This window comes from Oncorhynchus kisutch, linkage group LG9, assembly GCF_002021735.2.
Source record: "Oncorhynchus kisutch isolate 150728-3 linkage group LG9, Okis_V2, whole genome shotgun sequence".
Classification (NCBI taxonomy): domain Eukaryota; kingdom Metazoa; phylum Chordata; class Actinopteri; order Salmoniformes; family Salmonidae; genus Oncorhynchus; species Oncorhynchus kisutch.
In genome coordinates, this window is record NC_034182.2 from 6,900,715 (window position 1) to 6,928,176 (window position 27,462).

The 27,462-nt window shown below is 43.9% G+C and overlaps 1 protein-coding gene across 1 annotated transcript; it reads left to right on the top strand.

Moving 5' to 3' along the window:
* The first annotated feature begins 525 nt into the window (after window positions 1-525).
* LOC109896291 (pendrin-like) lies at window positions 526-27,193 on the top strand. The gene is made up of 14 exons (XM_031832726.1): window positions 526-546; window positions 3,267-3,414; window positions 4,247-4,357; window positions 4,577-4,743; window positions 4,915-5,097; window positions 5,377-5,529; window positions 5,884-5,946; window positions 22,707-22,802; window positions 24,893-25,006; window positions 25,089-25,166; window positions 25,256-25,351; window positions 25,591-25,683; window positions 26,595-26,690; window positions 26,906-27,193. Exons 1-14 carry the CDS (start codon window positions 526-528, stop codon window positions 27,191-27,193), a joined length of 1,707 nt encoding a protein of 568 aa, XP_031688586.1.
* The last annotated feature ends 269 nt before the right edge of the window (window positions 27,194-27,462 follow it).

The window sequence follows — 27,462 nt, forward strand, 5'->3', positions numbered from 1 at the left end:
GCACGGTATTGGGAGTGGACCCAGACTGCGTCAGTGAGGCTCTGTGCTGACACTGCTCTCAGAACTACTATCTGGTCCTCAGCATTGAAGATGGTGGCCAGTTCCTCATAGTACTCCCTGCAGAACTGGGCTTCAGCCATGTTCCTCCCCTCGCTAACCAGAGTAAACACAGGTAGCTCTACTGGTGGGCCTGTGTGGACAGACAAAGCACAGAGGTTATTCCTCCATAAACTAGAGTAAAGAAATGTCAGGATTTGGGGCATTTTCACTAAATTGAATCCATAGAATGGTCCTTTTGGAGGAAGGATTGTTGACATTAACTGAGTGAACAAAACATGACGTAGACTGACCAGGTGAATCCAGGTGAAAGCTATGATCTCTTATTGATGTCACATGTTTAATGCACTTCAATCAGTGTAGATGAAAGGGAAGAGACGGGTTAAAGAATCATTTTTAAGCCTTGAGACAATTGAGACATGGATTGTGTTTGTGTGCCGTTCAGAGGCTGATTGGGCAAGACTAAAGATGAAACTGCCTTTGAACAGGGTATGGTAGTTAGTGCCAGGAGCACCAGTTTGAGTGTCAAGAACTGTAATGCTGCTGGGTTTTTCACGGGAAAGAGCTTCCAGTGTATATAAATAATGGTCAACAACCCAAAGGACATCCAGCCAACATGACACAACTGCGGGAAGCATCGGAGCCAACGTTTGAGACGAACTGAGGCTTTTCTGTGGGCAGAAAGGAGGTGCAACTCAATATTAGGAAGGTGTTCCTAATGTTTTGTACACCCAGTGTATATTCAACATTTGTATCTTAAAGTGGAATTGAGAAATAATTGACTGAAGTTGGAATATTTGTGACATTTTGGCCTTACCCAGGCCTCCTTTAAGACTCCATAGTGTGTCATCTGTAGGCGCAACAAAGCAAAAGTTGGTGTCATATGAAGCTTTCAGTATACTTTAGTCAGCATGCAGGGTCGAAATGAAATGCTGTTCTTTAGATCTGGAATGGTATAACATTCTTACCCCAAAACAGTACAAACACTGTTGGGAGCCACATAGCCACTGAAAAGATGCAAAAGGGTCAAGAATGTGTTTGTCTGTTTTAGAAAACCTTTTATGGAGATGTATAAGTAACAAGATAATATTAGGATTTTCTGATGGAGAAAATAGATATTGAATGCAAACTGTTATGGAAAAGAAGTCTCTCGTGACAGCCTTAACACTGAGTAGCTGATTTGGTTCTGGGTGCCGAGATTAATGTAAAAGCTATGTAAAATAGCCAGTGGATTTAACTAGGCATACTCTTGGAAAGAGTGACTGAAGTGGCTGGATTCAACCTTTCTCCCCCACTTCTGTCCTCCCAATTTTTTGTACAAGTTTTTAATGTTGTGATGCTTTTAAATATACATATTATTACATAAAATATATTGTTTGGGATGATTTTGATTGCATTCAGGACTAACTTGACATTTGTCTGTCACCTTTACAGGAAAACTTGTTTTTTGCTAAAATTCTTCCTCTGAATCCTCAGGAACAAATATACTGTAATGCCAATATTTGACAAAGTGATACATAATCTGGTGTGTCATTGTAGTGGGTTTAGCTGCAGACCGTGTGAACCAAAGGTTATATAGGACTAAAGGCTGATCCCTGACTTATGAGTTCAATTCCACCCAAGCTGGCTAGGAATCAGGCAGAATACAGTGCTCTATGTCATTGATGAAGTGGTCAGTGACATGATAAAATGATTGTTGGTATGTTGTTGCAATATTACAGTAGTGAGTACACCCCTCACATTTTTGTAAATATTTGAGTAAAGAAGGAGGAGATCAGATCCTCTTTCTGAACACTCCAGCTACAGTACTTCTCCCCCTGTCTGCTCATCAAAGCCAAACCATCCTTGGAGAGAGAGAGTAGGAGCCAAAAAGGTACATTTCATTTGACTTTTACTAATGGGATATTACAAGCACTTTATTACTATATAACATCTTACATAATGACTGATATTTTGGTGTCAAAAAGTATTTATTTTAATGTTGTTATCTAGTAAATATGCCTAGTTTGGATAACAGTGTCTTTATCAAGCACAAAATAAGTCAGAAAATGTGTTTTGTTGCTGCATATGTAAAGGGTTTATGTATTGACATATACAGTATATCACAAAAGTGAGTACACCCTTCACATTTTTGTAAATATTTGAGTATATCTTTTCATGTGACAACACTGAAGAAATTATACTTTGCTACAATGTAAAGTAGTGAGTGTACAGCTTGTATAACAGTGTAAATTTGCTGCCCCCTCAAAATAACTCAACACACAGCCATTAATGTCTAATCCGCTGGCAACAAAAGTGAGTACACCCCTAAGTGAAAATGTCCAAATTGGGCCTAATTAGCCATTTTCCCTCCCCGGTGTCATGTGACTCGTTAGTGTTACAAGTTCTCAGGTGTGAATGGGGAGCAGGTGTGTTAAATTTGGTGTCATCGCTCTTCTTTAAACTTTCCACCTTCTCCACTACTGTCCCGTCGATGTGGATAGGGGGGTGCTCCCTCTGCTGTTTCCTGAAGTCCACGATCATCTCCTTTGTTTTGTTGACTTTGAGTGTGAGGTTGTTTTCCTGACACCACACTCCGAGGGTCCTCACCTCCTCCCTGTAGGCCGTCTCGTCGTTGTTGGTAATCAAGCCTACCACTGTAGTGTCGTCTGCAAACTTGATGATTGAGTTGGAAGCGTGCATGGCCGCACAGTTATGGGTGAACAGGGAGTACAGGAGAGGGCTGAGAACGCACCCTTGTGGAGCCCCAGTGTTGAGGATCAGCGGAATGGAGATGTTGTTTCCTACTCTCACCATCTGGGGGCAGCCCGTCAGAAAGTCCAGGACCCAATTGCACAGGGCACGGTCGAGACCCAGCAGAGAGAAATAAAAGCGAGAACAGCATATACATTCAAACAGGCTTTCTCAATACCATGGAAGTGCCAGGTTTGATTGAATGGGACCGTAAGATCACTCACATAACGGAGGATAAAACTGAAGAAAAAGTTCTGATGAAACTGCAGTTACTCACAATAAAATGACAGCTCCTAATGAAGATTGTTAAAAAATATATTTTAAAAAGACCAGCTTTATTCCATTGTATATCTCTCTGTCACGCAAATATATATCTCTCTGTCATGCAAATCTTCAGAAACTCTTTCTAACTCAAAATGTTTACTGGTGCTCACTGGTTGTGTTCCATGTAAACTCCATCATGTCTGTCTCCTCAGCAGTCGGAGCGGTATGGATGCCCTCTCCCAGAGAACCTGTACCCATACACCGTGTCCAGACCCATCTACTCCAACCCCACGTTTGAGGAGGACAACGAGAGGCAGGCCGGTGAGGAGAGGACTCTGAGGGATAGACTCAGCCGCACCTGTGGGTCAGTTTGGACAAGGTTTTAATAGTCTTACTGAAAGGAAGGACAGGCAACATTTTGTATGTTTTGTCTGTCTGTCTGTCTGTCTGTCTGTCTGTCTGTCTGTCTGTCTGTCTGTCTGTCTGTCTGTCTGTCTGTCTGTCTGTCTGTCTGTCTGTCTGTCTGTCTGTCTGTCTGTCTGTCTGTCTGTCTGTCTGTCTGTCTGTCTGTCTGTCTGTCTGTCTGTCTGTCTGTCTGTCTGTCTGTCTGTCTGTCTGTCTGTCTGTCTGTCTGTCTGTCTGTCTGTCTGTCTGTCTGTCTGTCTGTCTGTCTGTCTGTCTGTCTGTCTGTCTGTAATAATGTTTGACATTACATATGTGTTTTTTCCAATGCAGCTGCTCAGGTAGGCAGGCCCTGAAGGTTGTGAAAGGAGTATTTCCTGTCATTGACTGGTTCTCCAGATACCCAATAAGAGAGTGGCTTCCCGGTGATGTCATCTCTGGTGTTAGCACTGGTCTGGTGTGCAGTTTACAAGGTGTGTCCCAGTTTTCTCTAAACCGACTGTAGTCGAAGTGTAGATTCCACAAATAGCAACTTTTTGATTATCCAGTGTGACCAAATGGCGTTCCTTTCCTCACTACTGTAATCACCCATGGCAAGCTGCTTTGAACCATTTCATGCTTAGACAGTTTTGTTTATTGCTCTTTGAAGTAACATGCTGTTGAAATTGAAAGTCATCCATCTTGACAGAGTAAACATGTCAGACTGCAGTTGCCCCTCGTCAATTCTCATACAGACGAGAGAACACTAACACTGCTCATGTCCTGGGGTATATTTCCTTGTGTCTCACAGGCCTGGCATATGCCCTGCTTGTGTCCGTGGCTCCAGTCTATAGACTCTACTCTTCCTTCTTCCCCATCCTCACCTACTTCCTGCTGGGCACCTCCAGACACATCTCTGTAGGTAGGGCCCTTCACCTGACTGACACTTGGACTGACTATTGACCAATGACTAATGAACTCATCCATCTCCTGTGATTGGACGTTTAATGAATGAGGCAGAGACATCAAGTCATATATGTAACAATGCATTTACAAAGTTGGCATCAATTGCGCGTGCACTTATCAGGTGTCTCCCTTGCCTGTTCTCCACCCCTCAGGTCCCTTCCCTGTCTAATGGTAGGCTCCGTCGTGTTGACCCTCGCCCCCGATAACCACTTCCTGCTTCCTGGGAATGGCACCGGTGTGAATGGAACAAAGGCTGATAGGATTGTGGTGGACGTGGAGGCCATGGAGGCCCAGATTATCATGGTGGCGTCGTCCATGACTGTGCTGGTCGAGCTGTTCCAGGTAACTATTGAGTTAAAGATTCAGTGCAAAGAGGAAGACATTGATGTCCCACAATGATCTGATATCATTCTGTTCATATTAATATAAGGTCTTGAGGAACAACTCTGGGCCCTGATAGCCTTTAACTTGGATCCAGAGTCATGTGGTCTACTGTATCTCCATGGTGACCAGGTGTTCCTCCCCATAAAGGTGGTAATGGGGCTGCTCCAGGTGGGCTTCCTGGTCTGTTACCTGTCAGACCCCCTGGTGGGCGGCTTCACCACGGCCGCTGCCTTCCACGTCCTCATCTCCCAGCTGAAGATAGTCCTCTCCGTCCCCACTAACAACCACAGCGGCTGCTTCTCCATCCTCTACGTGAGGGTCTCGTACTCTAATACACACTGTAGAAGGACATCTGTCTAGATCCCTTTTGATAGGCTGTTAGTGTCGCGGAATTCATTCCGAAAAAAACAGCCTAGAATTTTCTTTCCATTAAATAACACATGGTTATTGACAAAATAGCAACTTTCTATTTAGTGGTCATTCTATCCAACTAGGTTCATTCGAAGGCCTACTTTGCATTAAACAAAATGCACATCTCAGGGATAGAGTCAGACATAAAAATCACCACATATGACCAATTCTTCTGTTTAGACGCTCATCAACGTGTTTACCAACATCAGACAGACCAACAGAGCTGACCTGGCGGCCGGTCTGCTCACCATTGTCATCGTCATGGCCGTAAAAGAGGTCAACACCAAAATCCGGCACAAGATTCCCGTCCCCATCCCCATCGAAGTGATTGTGGTAGGAAATGGCATGGCTCACGGTCAATATTTTACTGCTTTGAAATGATAACGATCCGTGTTTGAGATTCTGTGAAATGCAGAATATCCAAACATGTAATAGGGTCTACGGAGAATTCTGAGGATATTATGGGCTACTATTAATGGGGTGTTTTTAGAACTTCTCCACCAAGTTACATCATCCTAAGTGATAAAATAACTATAACCTAAAGATGAAATGACTGTATATGGATCTACTGTGTTCCATATGTGTAACATGTGTGATACATGTTTAAGTATAACAGTAACTCATCTCTCACCTCTCCTGTGTCCAACTGTCTCTATCTCCACCCCAATCCACCCCCCTCTCTCCCAGACCGTGGTTGCCGCTGGAATCTCCTACGCCACGGTGCTGGAGTCGCGCTACGGCGCCAGCATTGTGAGAGAGAATAGAGTAGATGTCACGGGTCAAAATTTTGATTGATGACCCTATGTGAACTCTATGTGAACCCTATGTAGTGATGACGTGTGCATGTCTTCTGGTCAGGCAAGCCTGGTTAGGTGGGGGCTATGGGGTGAGTAAGGGTCCATTTGACAGGCCGTTAATGATTGATGACCCAAGCCTGATAGACAAGCCTGGTTAGGTGGGGGCTATGGGGTGAGTAAGGGTCCCTTTGACAGGCCGTTAATGATTGATGACCCAAGCCTGATTTATGACCCTATGTAATGATTTATGACCCTATGTCATGTAGAAGGGTGCATGCCCTGGGTTGAGTAAGTGACCATGTGTCAGGTCAACCTGTTACTGTTTCTCACGGTTTGGGTTGGTTAAGGCCCCTTATAAAGCCGCTGAACAATACCTGTTTAAGACTGTACATGATAACCCCCCTGAATATTAAACAAAAATGACACCTATGCCAATTTTAGGGATGTTATGCTCGGCTTGTCATGAACCCAGTGACCAAAGCCTTGAAGAAGTTCTGTGTGAAGCTCCAGAATGTTTTAAAGGATTTTTGGGTACGAGTGAGGGCCACATGTCTTACATATTCCACCCGGAGGATTCTACGGTAAAGATATTCACAGACCGTGGACCCAAACCCCTTTATCCTGCAAAACCTGGGAGTTTTCCCCCGGCTCTGGGGATGAGAGAATGGCTAAACATCAGGCTGGCTCTTTGTAAAATTGAACAGGTCCTAAGTGTTACAAATGTGCCAGGATATGCGTTGGAAGAACAGGTCTGCGGCCGCAGTGATCTCAAGGCTCTAAGAATTGCTTCAATGGACTATAGCCCTGACAACAAAGTGACAATTTTAGCCTGTGACCTTTATGATAAGGCTAATGCTACAAAGTCTGTCAATTCTCCGGTAGCTTCCAGAGCCCGCAAACATGTAAACTTTTTTATTCCTGTGTTTAGTTTTAAATGGGTGGATTATCCAATTTTCATAACACTTATGAATAAGCTGGACATTCTCTTCCAAAATGGGGAACAGTTAAAGCGCTGGGCGAGGCTTTCCTTGAGACAGAGTCAAGACCAAAAGGCCCGACGGCGGATCTACCCCTGGAGTGAAAACTTACCATGTGTTGATGGACATAGCAAGAGAGCCTTGCCTTTTGAGGGTGAACTCGACACGGACAATGGCGGTTGGTTGCATAAGCTCCCAGGATCTGTAAGAAAGGCATCGTAAAATACCTTAAGAATGTAACGATATAAAATGTATGTACTAAATATTTTGAATGAAATAAATGGTTTTAAAATCAGAATCTCACCACGTTATGAACTCTCGCGTTTGTTCACTCTTAGCGCAGTCTGTCCCTGAGAAAAATCTTGCGGAAAAAGCCATGTGCGCGCGCATGTGCGTGAGGGAGTTTTCTGTAGTGGCTGTGTGTGTGTGTGTGTGTTTCAAAAACAGAAAAAGGGGGGCGGGTTGTTTGTTAAAAAAATACCCATGCATGCCTGGTGGGTCGTTTGAAACCAAGGTTTACACTAGCCTGCAAAACAGATGCCTACCCCCCAACAATAATATTGTGTCTTACGACTCCTAATCTTAAAGGCCTTTCATAAAACTATTTTTTTTAGGTGGGCTAAAAAGTCATTCATCCCAGCGATGTCGAGAACAACACACCCCCATGCATCTAGGTGCTAGCACCCCGGAGATTTTAGAAGCTCCAAAAGGATCCTAATGTTTAGACACACCCAATACCATGTGTTTGAAATGTGTCAAATATACCATGGGCGGGGGTATAGCCCGAAAAAAACGACAAACCCCAAATGCTATGTAAAAAAATCATTCAGGGGTTTTTCTCTAGGTCGTAGGGTACAAAAGCGCTAGAAACCATGGGCAATGTTAGCAGCGTTTTAGTTCCGATGCAAACAGCACCTCCAGAAACTCCAAGAATCGTTATCGGACTGAAGCGTTAAAAAAGATAATCGGGGAAAACAGTCTAATGGATCTATCGCAAGGTGAGTTCTTGAAATAAATCTTTATTAGATTTGATTGTTGTGGGGAATTGTTTGAAAAGCGTGGGATGTTATAGAAATATTAAACAATCATTAGGATCAGTATGCTTACCGTATAACAAGGCAATATTAGCTAAAGTGATTATAGCTTTAATATTGTCGAATGTTTTATAGATTCTGAAGCATTCACGCAGATACTCCGAGGTATAACTGAGCTCGAATCATCCCATGGGGCTCCGAAACAAAGTGCCGACAAACAAACGCCTGCCCTGAATTGTCAACGTAAGTAAGCTCCAAGAATTCCATACATAAAAATATTTATACCTTAAAAACAAAAAGTGTGGGCATCTTATATTAAAAGTTATTTTATATGTTTACAGAGGACCTAAAGCCTAGAAGGTTAAACGATGCCCTATGGAGCCTGAACGGTTTCTGCGAAGCATATGACTACGAGACAATTCTGCCCTACTCCCAGGATGTATTTACACAAAAGCAGCGAACAGAGACTTTAAACGGCAGGTCAACTCCCCTTGGCCAGGACAACGTTGTCCCCCATATTTCTAAACACCAAAGGATAATTAGTGCTCAGATCCACAGTTCCGCTTCACCCGAACAATTCTACTTGGCCGATATTCACGAGACGTCGTTCCAAGGACTAGGTATGAATCAATTATATATTATTATTTATATATATTATTATTTTAATATTTATATATTTTTTTTATGCCGGAATATGTTAAAACAAGGCCTAATGCTGTTTTTTTGTTTTTTTCAGGCTCCCCATCTACCGGACCTGCAGATGTTGTAATACAGGTTGAACAAAGACAAAAGCCCCTGGTTTCAGAGCTTCTTCAGAACAGCCCTCGTCAAAAAAGCCGAGGTATTTAATTAATGTATTGTTAATATATAGGCTTATATCTGAAATGTATTTGGCATTTTTAACATATTTTAGGGTTAATAACCTATTTGTGTATGTATTATTTTTATTTCAGACTCCTCACCGGCTTATGAACACAACGCACAAACATCGGAGGATGCCCAGACAAGCATCCCCGAGGAGGCTCCAAAGACACCAGCGAAACCTGATGATGTCAAAGATTTAAATGACATTTCTGAGGTAGACGATTTGATGTTCTGTGAAGCTGCCAACCTTCTTGAATCGGCCAATTCTGTGGGGGAAACAGCAGATTCTGAAATAGACCAAGAACGTTTTTTCAAAGCGTTTACCCTGGGTTTAAAATCACGAAAGGCTCTACTCCAGAGGCGCATGTGTATTCTACTCGAGCATCAATACAATCAGGATGTGTCATTCTGGCGTAGCGAGCTACCCCGTATGTTAAAAAACATTAGGGCTAAAACAAGCAAATACCGCCGTTAAAAAACACACATGTAAACACACACCCACACACACACACACATCCTTAATTAGACAGATGGCGCCCCCTATAGACCAAAGTGAGACAATTGAAACACTCTTAGCCAGGATCCCTACAGAGCTCCAAGATATAGTTAACCATATGAATGATTCGGGGGTAATTGACATAATGACAATAGATGAAAATCTATTATCCCAGATTCCCTCCGAACTCATAGACATTATTACACGTATGAATGAGTCAGGGCCTTCCGAGGAAAACATGTTAACACAGATTCCCGAAACCATCATATCTCTAATTACCCAGCTTAACGCGAGCCCTAGGTTTAATTCGGCCCCACAGACACCTCTAAGACAGCCTTTAACAACATTGTCCGAAGAGTCTGAAAGTCAATATGATGTTTTTGAACAGTTGGACAAATGTCTAGCAAATCTGGAGGGGGGCGGTCTTGAGATCAGTGTACAGAACGAGAGCGCTAGGTTTAATTCGGCACCCCAGACACCTATAAATCAGCCTTTAACACCAATGTCCGAAGAGTCTGAAACCCAATACGATGTTTTTGAACAGTTGGACAATTGCCTAGTAAATCTGGAGGGGGGAGGTCTTGATCGAAGTGTACATGTTTTGCGTCGAAATAAATTCAACAATATTGAGGTTCGCCAGTTTTTCAATTTCGCATGGGGGGGTCAGATTCGGGAATATGCTGTGTTTTACGTAATGCTTATGGACACTTTGAATGAACTGTTAGCGAGGATTAGAGATTATAGCGAACCTAGGGATCTCTTACAGTTGGAAATTTGTGGAGACAGTCTACAGAGCAAGGTATCGCTTATTTTACAGAATGGTGAAGCAGAGCTTGAACAATTTGTTAAACTGCTAGAACGCCTTGTACAGTCAAATTTAAACGTGCTAGCAGATAGGACCCTCGAACTTGTAGTACAATTAGTACGCCAACCACAAGGGGGCGGGGGTCAGAGACGAAAGCTCGAGAGTTTAATGCAGTCCGAAATCATAAGCAATAAAAGGGCCTATCTCATAAACGTTCACAATCCAGGTAATAAGCTATGTTTTGCCATAGGTTTGGCCCACTTACTCAGCCCCGGATGTACGGATCAAGCCGCGTTACATAAAGCTCTCGAGCTACAAACTGCGGTGGGTCTCGGTATACAGGATGCTGTGGCTTTCTCAGACATAGTCAAATTTGAAAACTTTCTGAACATCAAGATTGTGGTTTTGTACCACAGTAGGGCTAATGACGCTCTCCTCAAGTTCCAAAATATACCCGAACCACATCCTAAGACTATGTACTTTTATGTGCAAAATGAGCATTACTATGCCGTAACTAACATCACAGCCTTTTTAGGCGCGCCATATGTCTGTCCAGCCTGTCATACCGGCTACACACGCATGGGGGGGCACTCGTGCCGTTACAACTGTTCAGTATGTCTGGATAAACATTGCCCTATGCAGCCGCTAAACTTGACCCCCTGTGCGGATTGTCACCGCACATGTCGTTCGGCCTACTGTTACGAAAAACACAAAACTGAAACATGGCATCCCAAGGCATGTAAATCTGTAAGCAGTTGTGACATTAACAAGAAATGTCCAAAATGTCATTGCAATTACAACCTTAAAATAGATAGCCCTAAACCTCATGTTTGTGGAATTATACACTGCCCAATCTGTAAAGGTCCTTTGAAAAGCAGAGACGCGGAAGCAGTTCAAGAAGTAACACATGAGTGTTACATTCAGCCCTTGGCTGAAGATGAACATACAGAGAAATATGTGTTTTATGATTTTGAGACAACTCAGCAATCAGGGGTTCATTTGCCTATTTTTGTGTCAACCATGACTTTCAAGGGTGAAAAATGGTCGGCCGAGGGACCCGATTGTGCCCGACTCTTTCTAAAACATTTTAGAAAAGCCCAGTACAGAAACTTCACGTTTATAGCTCACAATGCTAGGGCCTATGACTCCTATCTGCTTCTGAACCCTTTGATACAGCAAGGCGTGGCACCCAGTGTCATAGCTCAAGGGAGTAAAATATTATGCTTTGTTGACCCCGCCTTCAAACAGAGATACATTGACAGCTTAAGCTTCTTACCCATGAGATTGGCTCAAATGCCAGAGGCCTTGGGTTTTGAAAACTCTGTCAAAGGCTATTTCCCTCATTTCTTCACATCTGAGGAGAATCTACATTATATAGGATCTTATCCAGCCCCCGAAATGTACGGGTGTGATCAAATGTCTCCCAAAGAGCGTGAGAGATTCATGACATGGTACGAGACCGTAAGACATGGCACTTTTGATTTCCATAAAGAGATGGAATCATACTGTGACAATGACGTTGTTATACTTCGTGAAGGATGCCTCAGATTCAGAGAAGAGGTAATCAAAGATGCGGGCATTGACCCCTGGAGCTGTACAACTATTGCATCAGCGTGCATGAAAACCTATCGTACACACTATCTAACTCCTGAATCTATAGCTATCCCATCGCCAGACAACTACCGACGCCAATTCAAGGCCTACTCTAGTGGTTCCATTCAATGGTTGGAGTACTTGGCCCAGGATAAAGATATTTTTATCCAACATGCTTTGAATCGGGGGGAGAAGGCTTTTGGGCCTTACCATGTAGATGGATACACACAGATTGACGGGGTTGAGACAGTGTATGAGTACAACGGTTGTTTCTTCCACGGTTGTAAATTATGCTTTGTCCCCCACACCTTGTGTGTCCTAACCCAAAAGACTTTTGGGGAAATGTACCAAGAGTTTCAAGACAAACTGAATTCTTTAAAGGCTACTTACGGGTTAAAAGTTGTGGTTTTGTGGGAGCACGAATGGACAGCCCTCAAAAAGGCAGATCCTAGTGTTAAGGCCTTCCTTACCCATTATGACCCTCCAGAGCCCCTGGAACCGCGACAGGCCTTGTTTGGAGGCTGGACCAATGCTTTGACATTGCGTTATGTAGCTCAACCCGACGAGACAATAGGCTATGTAGATTTTACATCCCTATATCCTCATGTAATGAGTTCCTCATTCTATCCTATAGGGCATCCTGAAATTATTCACAGCGACTTTGACAAACCCCAAAATTATTTTGGTTTAATCAAAGCGACTGTCTACCCTCCTAGGGGGCTGTTTATACCTGTGTTGCCTTACAAGGGTCCTAAAGGAAAACTTTTCTTTCCCCTTTGTCGCACATGCTGTGAAAACCACAACCAGGAAAACCCCTGTGATCACACAGATCAAGAAAGAGCCCTGACCGGTGTATGGGTCACTGTAGAATTCTCTAAGGCTTTAGAGAAGGGGTATCGTGTGGCCAAAATCTTTGAAGTGTGGAACTTTTCCAGGAAATCAGACACACTTTTTAAAGAGTACATCAAAACCTTCTTGAGATGCAAGCAGATGGCTTCAGGCTATCCTGCATCGGTCACAGATCAAGAAAGTAAAGACCAGTACATTCAAGACTACCATGACAGAGAAGGCATACTTCTTGACCCTGACAGAATAGAGGTCAACAAAACCAAAAGAAATGTGTCGAAATTGTACTTGAACTCCCTTTGGGGGAAATTAGCGCAGAGATGCAATATGCTAACAACTTCGATCATTAAAGACCCCGAAGAATTTTTGGAATTTGTTTTTTCGGACCAATACGAAATTTCACATTTTTCCTTCTTGAGTCAAGACATTGCCTTGGTGCAATGGAGGCGCCACCAAAAGTGGGTTCTACCCCCGGGTAATGTAAATGTGTTTCTTGCAGCATTTACCACAGCCTATGGCCGCCTTGAACTGTACACCCTCATGGAACAGCTTCAGAGGCGGGTTCTTTACCACGACACAGACTCTGTGGTCTATGTAAGCAAACCGGGGGATTGGACCCCCCCACTTAGCAACTATCTTGGGGGTTTAACGAGTGAACTCGAAGAGGGTGACCATATTACAGAATGGTCCTCATGTGGTCCAAAAAGCTATGCTTTTAGGACTAAAGCCAATCACGTGGTGTTGAAAGCCAAAGGCGTGACTCAAAACTATGAAAATGCACCGCGTGTAAACTTGGAATCAATCACGCGCTTGGTCGAGGGGTTCGTAAAGGACAAGAATAGTGACTTGGAGATTTTGAGCTCCTACAACAAAATAGTGAGGGATAAAAAGGGGTTCCATCTAAGAAACGCACCACTCACTAAAAGATTCAGGGTAGTCTATGACAAGAGACAGCTATTGCCTGACGGTACCACATTGCCCTTTGGCTACTGACTTATGCTACAAGCCCCAGTGTGTCTTAAAGCTTAAGATATTATGACTGCTGTCGAGGGTTTTGACCCCCGGCTACAATTGCCTTTTTCAGCATTAATTGCCGGCCCTTCAAACAGTGGCAAAACTTTTTTTGTAAAAAGTATTTTAGAGAATTCTGAACATGTGTTATCTCAAAAGCCTGACAATATTGTATGGTGTTATTCATGTTACCAACCTCTGTATGATGAATTATTGAAGACAATAAAAATCAAGTTTGTTGAAGGAATACCCGATTCTCTGTCTGATGATGAACTTCTCCCCCCACATGTAAATAATCTGCTGGTTTTGGACGATATGCTATTTGCTGGTAGCGAACACCCTGAAATTGCACGAGCTTTTACCCAATATACTCATCATAGAAACCTGTCCGTGCTTTACTTGGTCCAGAATGTGTTTCACCAAGGTAAAAATAGTCGGACCATTAGCTTGAATGCCAACTACATGGTATTGTTTAAAAATCCTAGAGACAAACTGCAAATTAGCACTCTAGCTCAGCAGATGTACCCTGGACGGAAATCATACTTTATGGAGAGCTATGAGGACGCTACCAAAGAGCCATTTTCTTATTTAATCGTGGATTTAAAAGCAAATACTCCAGAACACCTTAGGCTACGTACAGGGCTGTTTCCGGGGGAGAGGCCTGCTGCATACCTTCCTAAAAAGTAAACGCTATGTCTCTGCGTTTAAAAAGAAACCTCCCCCTCTTGAGAAGGCTAGTAGGTTCTACAGCTAAAGAACGGAAGGCCATCTTGGGTCGCTGTTCTTCAGATCTCATATTAGCCCTATGTGAGATTGCTTTGAATCTTCTCAAAGGACGCATTCCACTCACCCTGAACCAATTGAAAAAATTAAGGAGACAAAAGACAGCGATCAAACTCTTTGCCAATAAAAGGGCCAGTCTTCAAAAGAAAAGACATAGTATACAACAGTCTGGGGGTTTTCTTCTACCTTTACTCAGTATAGCCGTGCCCTTCATCACCAGCCTTATTGCGGCCAGACGTGGTGGTTGAACACGTGGGTGTGATGGCCACTAAAATGTACTTGGTGCCTCAACAAGAGTTGGATAGACTTAAAAAACAAATGCAGGGTCCTGAAGATATCAGACAAACAGCGGAAAATGATTTGGATACGGCCATGAAGGATGTTTTGAACCGAAAAGGATTGAACCCCTATGATAAGATTCAAAAATACACAAACCTAATGCAAAGGTATTTGACTCGGGTAAAGCAAGGGGAGAGAGAGACTAACCATTTAACCCTTTCCCTACCGGACCCTTTAACAGATGTCGAACCTAACGATAGCCATGCCCCTGTAAGGCCTGTACCGTCGATCTTACCTAGTGGCGATAATATGTCGGGTGAAGCTCAAATGCCATTTGAAGATAAAGTTATGCATGACCTACTGACACATGTGCCTTTACGTAACAGGAAGAATGTTAAATACATTATGAACAAGATAAAAGACTCAAAGGGGATAGCTGCTTGGAACGACTCTGGAGAGTTTATCCTTCAGGGCTCTGTGGTTAGGGGGTCCCATATGCAGGACTTGCTTAAAAGTACCACGGCTGCCCACAAGGTTGCTGATGACCGAAGGCCTCCCGGCTGGCGTCAGTTTCTTAAGGCCCTGGCAATCCTCAACATCCCCCTCTCCGGTGTACCCAACCATAAGCTTCGTCAACAGATTCAAGCTTTAAAACAAAAGCCTTCAACGAGATACAGCACCCCTAAAGATGCCCCAACGACACCGGCCCCATATGAAAGCGATGATGCTAACTCATTTACTCCCATGAACGTCTCAGGACCTTTTCCTAAACCCGATCTCTCGGCGTGGTTAGACTTTTGAAAATGACTTTTGAATGACTATGATTAAATTCAATAAATTTTTTATTTGAAAAATAAGCAAGTTAACATTTGTGGCATTCTTGAAACATATGACGTGAGCATACGCCTTGATTACGCGTTCTTAAAGGACACACATTTGAACACTTTTGATATTTTCTAACAAAACAAGATACAAGGTTATCATTACTTCTTAAATCATCCTTATAAAGAGACATAACATCTTCAAAAGAAACTCCCCGGGCTCTTTGGCACAGGTAAAATACACAGTGGTGACCGCATGTAGTGGAAAGGTTATCTTGCACTTGTTTGATGTTGTAGTAGATCTTTGTACCGTTTAGGGTCAAAAAATCTTTAATAGATTTAGGGAAATGTGAAAAACCGGGGGGAAAGCCATAGGAATCAAAAAAAGTTGAGATTTTTCGTCCACCTTCCTGTTCTAATGTCATAGCTAGCCAATGTTCACCAGGCATGTGTTTAGGATGGGTATTGACAATAAACATTGCAGGCCTCTCAGACCATATCTCCATAGGTAATTCATCACAAGCCAACACTCCACAAAATTGTTTTCCAATCAAGCGGCTCATGAGCCCGTCCAACTCTTGGGTATTCATGTCTTTGTTCAAAGGTCCTTAATAATAATCCACTAAGACCTGTCTTCGGGCATTCACTTCCAAGATTGAATCAGAGCATGCGTAAACAATCATGCTAACTGTACAGGCTAAAGGTGTACGGAAACGCATTTCCAGCCTGAGGTTACCTTGGGACACCACAGACAGATTTCCTGAGGTGTCATCATCAGGTGATAAATTGAAAGCATACAATGTGTAACCCTCTGCAAAATCATTTCTGTCAATAGGTAAAGAGAGATCTTTTAGATGTCGCCCTGTAGCCAGGAATAGATTGTAAAATTCTCGCACAGATATGTTGTTATTAAATTGTGGTTGGAAAGCCTTCGCCGGAACCTGACGTCCGTCCTGACAGAGCGCTACATACTCTGCATTGAAGTGCTGAAAATTAAAGGGGTTTTTATCTAAACTTCCCGTATTAGAGGCGTGATCAACCAGACCTATAACCACATATCTAGGTAAAGGGCCTAGAAATAGGTTTTCTTGACTGCAGATTCTACTGCCCACAGGTATGCTAAAGGTTTTCATGGTAATTCTTTGGAGAGGGTAAAGGGCATTTCCTTTCATCAAAGCATGTGAGTGACCCAGGCGCACGGCCGGAGATACAGATACTTTTTTAATAAAAAGGGTTGCCCCCAACACTTTCAAACTAAAATCCCCGTCTTGGGGAGACATCAGGCAAAAATCATCCTTGGCCCTGGTTAATTTTAATCTTAAATCAACCGAATTTAAGAGTAACCGTTCTTGAAAGAAAATGTCAGAGTGTATAGGGCCTAGCAAATGAAACTCTCGAGATTCGGCGCAGTAGCGAGCTCGTGCCGCTAGTCCTTTGTTTGCACCGGTGGAAGGGTCTGTCGATTCCATAGAGGCTCCTGCAGTATCCTTGCTAAACAGCCCGGCGCTAAATTGGGTTTTGAGAGTGTCTTCGGAGTAGTTTAGTAAACACTCCATGATGGCTCTATAAGGGTATGTAGCGCTGCTTTGACTGATTAGGCGTTCACCCAAAGTCACATCAACTTGGGAGAAAATGGTGGCCAAGGGGTAATTAATGAGACTCACTTTGGCATCGTCTGCAATATTAGACCCATCTCTTTTGGTCACTTTTAGACGTAAATGCACCAAGGTGTTGTTGAGGTCCAGATAGTTGTCACCATGGCCTGGTATGAAAAATTCGATAGGCCCGTTATCGGTAATAGCAGAGAGAGGGGCTATCTCCACATAACTGGATCTATCTATTGAATGCTGCGTTAACGGTGCCGTGAAAAGATCAAGTTCTGTCTTTATAGCTTCAGAGGACATTCGATGTAAAAGAGCCATGTCACTTATTCTTTTAGAAAATACTTCCTAGTATTCTTTTAGCCTGTTTTGGTACAGACCTCCTCACTTTACCCCGTCTTTGACTTACTGAGGTTCTTTTAACAGTTAACCGCCGCTTTTTAGGTGCAGGTCTACGCCTTAAACCAGGAGGTCTCTTTTTTGGCCTTCGAGACAATATCATAAGCCCCGAGCCTTCTTGATGCTCCACCTCTGGTGACGCCCTTCGGGTCATAGCATTGGCTACAACCTCACTTACTATATTTTTAGCCGCTGATTTTAAATGTGGTTTGGCTATGCTGAAGCCTCTCTTCATAAACGGTAAAACCATCCTGAAGAGGTTACGGAATATACCTCCTATCCCCGAACCATACATTGTCGGCGCTCCATGATATCCTGGTAGTCCATTACCCACTTGATCCACATAGTATGAAACATAACGGTTAGGGTCGAGCTGATGGTGCTCCATAACCCTTTTATTTGTATTATGTTTATAAATATAATACAGCTATTATATATGTAGAGAGGTTTTGGTGGGTCTAAAGTGGAGTTTTACAATCGTTTTACCATAAGTAAATTCAATGTTTTCGTTCTGATCCGTTTTAAGCTCAACCAGAATGTTTTCAATATAGTTCTTGCTGACATGTACGTAGTGCGGCTTGTCATAATTGACAGTGACGATGTCCCCATCCTTGCCGTCTATATGAACTGTTCGCAGGAGGGGCACACAGCTGTCTCCGACCCTTTGATAGGTTATGATGTCGGTATAGACAAATATGTTGTAAAAGCCTGCATGTATATCCGCAGGGAATGGGAATAATTTATCGTTCACATACGTCCATTTATTGGGACCCATCCCCAACATGTAGGATAAATTACCGCTGGTCTTTATACCTCCGTTAGCAGGCCCTGAGATTTGTATCCTTTTATGGATTGGATTGTAGAATAGGAATATTTCCATCTTGTTCAGGGTTAGGTGTTCATTCAACTCTGAGACGATCCTGTCGACGGTTCTATAGAAACCTTTTTTAAGCTTAATAAGTTTCGCAGGTTCCGAGAACCTTTTGCAATAAAAATCACGGTCCTTAGCTTTGATATTATACCAACTATGGGGGTATGTAATCTCGCTGAGACCTACTTCCCAAGCCTCTGATAACTCTATAGGCTTTGGAAAATTGGTTGTATACTTCGAACTCTGATTATTACGATATATCTGTGCCGACGCATTACTGGGGAGAGTCAGGTAGAAGCCGCTGTGTTCCATGATGCCCAACTGTGTACACGCGAATGATGCGCTAGTTATCATGACTAGGGGTTTAAATTAACCCCCGTTGCCTCCACCACATCCTGCTCCAATACCCAACTGTTGAACTTTTGAGGCCAGTTTTTCCAGCGGACCAGCAACCATTTTTTACCCTTTTCTCTCTTCTGATCTAGAATCTCCTCCACGTGAAAGACTTTGTCTTTACCCAACTGGACCTTCTGTAATTCCTTCTCATAAAAAGATCCCTCTATAAGATCCCCGTCATAATCTTTTAATTTGTAGACCGGCGGAATGCGTGGCAGACATTCGGTAACGGTAAACAACTCCGAGCTAAAGCCTTGTTCGTATTTTTTGTCGAAAACACCCCTCAACTTTGATATACGCACCAAGTCACCCACTAGGAATTTAAAAGTCATTTTTTTCTTACGGCGAAGTGGGAACAAACCATACATATTTTTAAAGACTTGAAAAGAGTTTTCCGAAGAGACCTCCGAGGGCTTCATACGTATAGTCTTATGGTAGCTGTGGTTGTAACCGTTTACTAAATCCTGAACTATGTCTGTATATCGGTTGGTGTTGTGAGCTGTAAAATAGCGCCACATCCGCTCTTTCAAAGTCCTATTAAAGCGTTCCACAACCGAAGCTTTCAAATCAGAGCCTGTAGCAAAATGTACTATATTATACTTATTCATTAGCTTCTGAAATGTTTGATTAAAAAATTCTTTTCCGCCATCCGTCTGCACTTTCTTGGGGGCGCCTCCTGCCTTCAAGATCGATTCAAAGGCCCTGGTCACCTCTGCCCCGCTCTTATTTTTTAACACCCTTACATAGGCTAATTTAGAGAAAATATCTATAACCGTTAGCATGTAGCGATTTCCATCATTTTTATCGGCAAGGGACTGCATGTCACATAGATCCGCCTGAAATTGGGATAATGGATGCGTAGAAAAAACTCTATTTCTTGGAAAATGTTTTCTTACAGGTTTATGTAGAGTGTAGGCATCTTGCTCTGATAACCATTCATTCACTTTAGCATCGCTTAACAGACTACCTGTTTCTTCGACTATAGCTCTCTGTAAACGCTCTTTACCCCCATAAGACCCGGGGTTAGAGGGATTATAATATATGTTTTTCAACAGCTGCTCAGCCATCCTTCTTGCCTCTCTGAGGTACAATAACTGTAATGAGCCACTTTCATATAACGACAACATTTCAGTTTGTGAATTTTTATTTTAAGAATGCAACAATTATTACGTATACAGACAATTCAGGATTTGTTGCAAGATACAAGTCCCCGTTTTCTCAACAATCACAGCATGCAACACCCTGTATATATTGTTTAGATTTACAGGTTTGTTTCGCTGAATTTTTAAAACACACACGTCTGATATATAAGTATATAAACAACAAATATGATACACATTCACATTAAAGGGTGGTTCAAACAAATAATGTAAAATCTTAGCCAAAGTTATTTCTAGTTCTTCAGAATCCTCAACAAGCCTTGATACCATATGTGACCATTGTAAACTCTCGCCCGTATGTCGGACATGTTTCATGATTTGCTCCATTTTTAACACACGCTCTACAATAACCCCTGTATTGTGGGTTGTGTAGAACTTTACATTGTTCACTTTATTTTCAATAATCTGATGCATAACATTTGTAAGGTCTCTCAAAAGAAAAAATGTATTTATTCGCTCAAACATCGTAGACACATAGTTACCCATAGCTCTAAATAAACAAAATGTCACTCGGTCTCTTGGGATTTATTGAGCCAGAAAAGCATCACATCAGCCATCACAGCTTCCCTGTATTTGTTGTCGTCCACCAGGGTGTGTCGGATTTCTTTGAGTTTCTCATGGATGAAGAGGGCCTCCTTCAGTTCATGTAGGAAGGCTTCGGTTACCCCGTAAACTCTAGGGATAGACGGCGCAATACCCATAGACTCCAGGGCGATGACCAGCGCTGGTATAAAACGGCAGGACCACAGTCTTTTCACCAGCTCCTCAAAATGATTGAAAAAGTAGTATCTAGGAGGGTCGTAGAGGCAAGGATGACGACGCTGGCTGGGATGATTGATCTCACAGCCGATGCATTTTTCTCGTATATATTCGCCAATCACCACGTTTAAAAGTGTAGCTACAGAGGCCTTGATTGTATCCACAAAAACAGTACTGGCCACCCCATCAAACACATCCTCAGGCTGGGTAAATGTCGGGGGTGTCACGGGTCTTGCCAGGGGTGCGTAGAGTGTAGGGCTTCGTGGCATAGAGTCTTTAGTGTCGGGCCCCCATGACGTAGTGGCTTCCTCGTAGATGGTCTGGAGATCCATGGTGTATGCTGAAATGAAGAACTGTCTGCTTTTTTTCTTTTTATTGTAGAACAAGGCCCTTGGGTATCTGGGGGGGCGGGGTTAAAGCATCCGCTTACTTAGGTTTCTTCTGACGCTGTATCTTCTTGAGGCTCTTTTGCATCGTAATCTTTACGATTCGTATATATTATGCACTTCTTTAAATGAACAAGGCTCTGACGCTGTTGGCTCTGTACAAAGAGAGCATCCAACGGTTGCAACATTTTCAATTCCAGTACATCCCAACTGTTAAAAGGAATAAGCAGACGCAGTCGGGTATCCCCAGTCAGGCCACCACCCCTAAGTTTGTGGTTTCGGATTGCCTCGGTGCCGATATAGAACTCCACGCTGCCGCACGGTCGGCCATTCTTTCTTTGTATTTTCACCCTGTGAAATATTTGTCCTGAGGAGTCCGGGGTACCTTCCCAACGGGTCTCGTGGCCCGTGAACACACTATACCCCTTGGTGATAAGGCTCAGTTCAGGACACACAACCTTGCGAAAAACCGACCAGTCTTCAACACCATATTCCAAGCCTACAGTCTGGTCTGTATATTCTTCTCCTTCATCTACCGTATAGAGGGTCACTCTACAGGCCAGGTAATCAAACCGATACCCCCACTGCTGGCCATTAGACATCAACACTTGATCTGTCAGAGCATTTGCTGGCGGTATTTGGGTTCTATACACATTTAAAAAACGTTTTTTTGGCGCATCATATATTGCTGGTTGATACTTTGCCCTTGCTCTATGGGCAACCCGAAGGCCTGTTTCAGTTGTTACAGTCATCACTGCTTTGGTACCGATCCCAAATTCCATGGTTATTCTTAAGATCTTGTGCACTCTTAAACAGGTATTGTTCAGCGGCTTTATAAGGGGCCTTAACCAACCCAAACCGTGAGAAACAGTAACAGGTTGACCTGACACATGGTCACTTACTCAACCCAGGGCATGCACCCTTCTACATGACATAGGGTCATAAATCATTACATAGGGTCATAAATCAGGCTTGGGTCATCAATCATTAACGGCCTGTCAAAGGGACCCTTACTCACCCCATAGCCCCCACCTAACCAGGCTTGTCTATCAGGCTTGGGTCATCAATCATTAACGGCCTGTCAAATGGACCCTTACTCACCCCATAGCCCCCACCTAACCAGGCTTGCCTGACCAGAAGACATGCACACGTCATCACTACATAGGGTTCACATAGAGTTCACATAGGGTCATCAATCAAAATTTTGACCCGTGACATCTACTCTATTCTCTCTATTGTGCACAGCATCCCCAGGGGGTGAGAGCCCTTCCTGTGGCACTTCCTGTTTCCTGTCCCCAAAGCAGAGGATGTTCTGGAGTTTTTTATTGACAGACTTAGAATCGTATGGTCCTCCTCTTTAAGTCATTCAGCAGGCGCTGTCCAAACCAGACTGCCTTGGCTTGTAGTGTTACCGTCAGAGTATTAACAAATGGTTTCAACAATAATATCAACAAATGGCATGGAGAAACGTTCCCAACCATACCAAACATAATTTGAAAGACTATTTAAATAACAATGTGAGTTAAATTCAGTTAAATTGAGTACTGTACACTTCCTAAATCGAACACAATATCAAAACTGTCAAAAAACATTTTATTGTAACTTGTGTAACTTCCCACAGGTTTGCTCCAGGTCAGCCCCCCAAACATAGAGCTGCTGTGGAACATTCTGGGCTCTAGTTTCTCTACAGCGGTAGTGGGCTATGCAGTGGCTGTCTCTGTGGCCAAGGTACAGTATATGCTGCAAAACACGACTACACCATCGATGGCAATCAGGTGTGTGTGTGTGTGGGGGGGGTGGGGGGGGGTTACATTCCAAACTTCCTGCCAATCATGTTCTTTCCCTAAGCAAAATTTCTCTCACGCTGTGGGAGTCGACCTGTGATGTGAGAGTGTCAATAACCAAGAGTTTAATATGACCTTCCTAATGTCTCTCTGAAACAATGTGAGCATTGTGGCCAAAAGCTATTTTTTGGAGTAACTCCACACAGACACACACATAGTCAGGACACCATTAAAACACAATGTTGGTTTTCATAGTAAGTATCACTTAAATGCTTCATTGAATGGGTTTACAGTAACTCAACACTCTCTACCAAATCCGGATTTGTATATTGCAAATTAGCACCAACGCAAATGTTTTCTGAATCAGGCCCTTGTCTCTATGACATCACAGCAGAGCACAGGTACAGTATGTTCAAGAACAACATTGTCACGTTCTCACCTTAGTTCCTTTTTTTATGTCTTTGTGTTAGGTTGGTCAGGGCGTGAGTTGGGGTGGGTAGTCTAGGTTCTTTTTTCTATGTTATATTTCTATGTGTTTGGCCTAGTATGGTTCTCAATCAGAGGCAGGTGTCGTTCGTTGTCTCTGATTGAGAATCATACTTAGGTAGCCTGTTTTCCCCATTTTGGTTGTGGGTGTTTAATTTCTGTTTAGTGTCTGTTCACCTGGCAGAACTGTTTAGTTTTCGCTTCGTTGTTATTTTGTGTAGTGTTCAGTTTTTTTCCCCTTCCACCAACGAGAATCGTTATAGAAACACCCACCAACCAAGGACCAAGCAGCGTGGTATCGAGCAGCAGCGTTCTCTGGACTCATGGGCATGGGAGGAGATTTTAGACGGTAATTGACCCTGTGCACAGACTGGGGAATATCGCCACCCCAAGGAAGAACTGGAGGCAACGAGAGCTGAGCGGCGGAGATATGAGGAGGTAGCACGGCAGCGCGACAGGCACGAGAGGCAGCCCCCTCAAAATTGGGAGGGGGCACACGGGGAGTGTGGCGGAGTCAGGTTGGAGACCTGAGCCCAATCCTCCAGCTTACCAGAGGAAGCGCAGTACTGGTCAGGCACCGTGTTATGCGGTCAAGCACACTGTGTCGCCAGTATGCGCTCATAGCCCAAGGCGCTATAGGCTAGCCCCCCGCAAGTGCCATGCGAGTGTGTGCCAGCTCAGCGTGTCTGGTCTCCAGTACGCAGTTTCGGCCCAGGGTATCCTGCGCCGGCTCTGCGTGCTGTGTCTCCGGGGAGCTGGGAGGGTGCAGTGCGTCCTATGCCTGCGCTCCGCCCATGCCGGGCGAATGTGGGCATTGAGCCTAAGGGAGAGGTGCGAGTGGCATGCACCAGATCTTCAGTGCTCACCCACAGCCCGGTTCAACCTGTGCCTGCACTCTGGAGTGGTCATCCAGCCTGGAGGAGTGGTGCCAAGGCTGCGCACCAGAGCTCCAGTGCTCCCCCACAGCCCAGTCCATCCGGTGCCTCCTCCACACACTTGGCCTACTGTAGGTCTCCCCAGCCTGGTGGGTCCTGTGGCAGCCCCACGCACCAGGCTGTCTCTCCGTCTCCTCCCTCCAGGTTCACTCATCTGTCCTGAGTTGCCAGAGCCGCCCGTCTGTCCTGAGTTGCCGGAGCCGCCCGTCTGTCCTGAGTTGCCGGAGCCGCCCGTCTGTCCTGAGTTGCCGGAGCCGCCCGTCTGTCCTGAGTTGCCGGAGCCGCCCGTCTGTCCTGAGTTGCCGGAGCCGCCCGTCTGTCCTGAGTTGCCGGAGCCGCCCGTCTGTCCTGAGTTGCCGGAGCCGCCCGTCTGTCCTGAGTTGCCGGAGTCGCCCTTCACTACGGCGCTGCCGGAGTCTCCCGCATGTCCGCAGTTTTTCAATTAAAATATGACGAATACTTACCACACTGCATTTTGGTCCTCCTCTCCTTCCACCAATGAGAATCGTTATAAACATTTGCAGATTGACACTGGTTTCTCAGCTGTAACGTGTGTGATGCTCCATGTGTCATTTGCAGTAGATTGACCAGGCTCTCTTCCTGTGTGTCCTAGGAGCTGATAGCGTTCGGGTTCAGCAATGTGTTCTGTGGCTGCTTCTCCAGCTTTGTGGCAAGCACTGCACTGTCCCGCACCGCTGTACAGGAGAGCACCGGTGGCAAGAGTCAGGTACACTATACAGTACTTATAGGCTAGAAACACACACACACAATCACTGGTGCCGTTACAAACGTGTACACTACTCCTACAGATGGCTGGTATAATCTCAGCTGTGATGGTAATGATTGTGATCCTGGCTCTGGGGCACCTCTTGGAACCCCTGCAGAAGGTTAGGAAAGGGATCAATGATCATGCAGATTATGACATGGGATTGGTGTAGACTAACACAACTTATCCAGCTCTGTATTGGTCCCACAGTCAGTGCTGGCAGCCATCGTCATCGCCAACCTGAAGGGAATGTTCATGCAGGTGACAGAGGTGCCCACACTGTGGAGACAGAACAGAGCAGACTGTGTGAGTAACACTGTAGAGCGCCGTCCACATTCAATCCCCTGACATACTGTAGATGACATAAAAGCATGATCAACTTGGCGTACATGGAATAACTGTTTATGTAGTCACTGGCAGTAAAGATACCGCAGTGTGTTGATGTCACCCAATCCACTGTATTTCACTTCAATGTAACAATTGAACTAGGACTTTTTCTGCTGGATCTCATCATAAGTTCAAACTGAAACTTGTTATTTTCCCAGTTCATTTGGCTGGCGACCTGCCTGGCTTCTGTGGTGTCGGGTCTGGACGTGGGACTGCCGGCTGGCCTGCTGTTTGAGATGGGAACTGTGTTGGTCAGGACACAGTTGTGAGTGACACATAACACCTATAGCACGTAACACACTACATAGTACCAATCACATACATTACTAGATGCATTCTGGGAAGGCCTAGATTAGATGTCATATTTTGATGTAGATATTGTTATGTACACTACAGTATCTACCCTGTATTGTAAACCCATTAACCCTGAATCAGAAGATCAAAAGATTTCCCTGGCTTGCGTGTTTGACCACATGCTCTTCACCGCTGTGTAGATAAGAGTCTATAAACGTCAGTCGGCGAGACTGAGTAATACTGAGCAGGCCTCTTCTGTAATCAAAGGCTATTAGGATGGCTTTGAAGTCTTCAGCTCGTGTCATTAGAAATATCGACTTTCCCAAACCCACTGATGTATAACATAAAACAAATAAGCATAAAAAATAACTGCAAAGACATTATAGGATTCATGTGCTTGATGTGTCCTAGTTTAAACGGTCATTATTTATATTGTCTGTCTACAAAATAGAAATGATTAGGATGGCATTCAGAAAAATATATTTTATTGATTAAAAAATAGTCCTGCATGCTCTACACTTGGAAACATACCTGGCACAAACATATACAGGAACATGAAAGACTACAAGAATGTAAGACATCTGATATGTTTGAACTCTAATTAATATATACCAGAAATGGATGCCAGAAATAAATGCAATAATTAGGCCTTCCTCTTTCAGATTACAGAAGTTCCCGGAATTAAGATTTTTAAGTGCAATGCTCCCATCTACTTTGCCAACATTGACTACTTCAAAGAGCGATTGAGATCCACGGTGATTGAACTCGTTATATTTCCCCTTGGCATTGTATAGATTGTGGATAGGCCTTATCATTCTACAAGCAGGCAAGATGAAAGTTTGTTGTGCATTTGACCTTTGACATGCAGGTGGGGTTTGACTCTGTCAGAGTGTTCAAGAAGAGGAATAAGGCCCTCAAGAAGATTCACAAACTCATAAAGAAAGGGAAACTGAGGGCGACAGAGGTACGATACAGTCTGATTATTGATAACATTCATCTGTTCAGCTCAGAATCTTTTGAAACAGGGAATTTCCATCTTCAGTCTCCTTTCAATCCTTTACACTCATTTTGTTTTGCTCTGTAATGTGAGCTCCAGTACCTGGTAACCAGTTAGGATTTTATGATTGGTTGTGGTACTACATTTGACTTGATTGATTGGTTGAACGTCCGTTCCCCCAGACCGGGGAGGTGGTATCCGAGGTCTCCCTGGGTGTCGAAAAAAAGGGTTTCGAGAGCGAGCGGGACAGTGGGCGGGAGTCCGGGCAGGTGGAGGACGGGGATTGGCCTGTGCCAGAGGTGGAGGTCCGTGTGGATTGGGCCATGGAGCTGTCAGTCAGGGTGTCGGTACCTAAGGTCCAGCTCCACAGCCTGGTATTGGACTTTTCAGCCGTGTCCTTCCTAGACATGGTGGCTGTCAAGTCCCTCAGACAGGTGGGGCGGACTCTACTACTGGTACCATCCATATGATATTCTATAGAATAGATTTTACAGACTACAGTTCATTTAAAGACAAAAGATCCCTTACTACAGTGTTATAGTGAGTCATCTTTCTGACATCATTTGAGCTAGTGATCTACTGTATGACGAGGCATCATGTCACAGCTTATACACAGTGCCCCAGCTCATGACAATGCACAAATGACACAACTAAAGGAACAAATACCCTCTGTATGGTTCAGTGGAGGTCAGTGACGTTTAAGATGAGGGAGGATGATATTTTTTTTAATGAACATGGC

What these genes read in the sequence shown, in the direction of transcription:
- LOC109896291 (XM_031832726.1), top strand. Translation starts at nt 526, where the DNA reads ATGAAACTGCCTTTGAACAGG. An exon ending in TGCTGGTCGAGCTGTTCCAG is followed by an intron (nt 4,744 to 4,914) that starts GTAACTATTGAG and finishes CATGGTGACCAG; the next exon opens with GTGTTCCTCCCCATAAAGGT. An exon ending in GCACCGGTGGCAAGAGTCAG is followed by an intron (nt 25,007 to 25,088) that starts GTACACTATACA and finishes CTACTCCTACAG; the next exon opens with ATGGCTGGTATAATCTCAGC.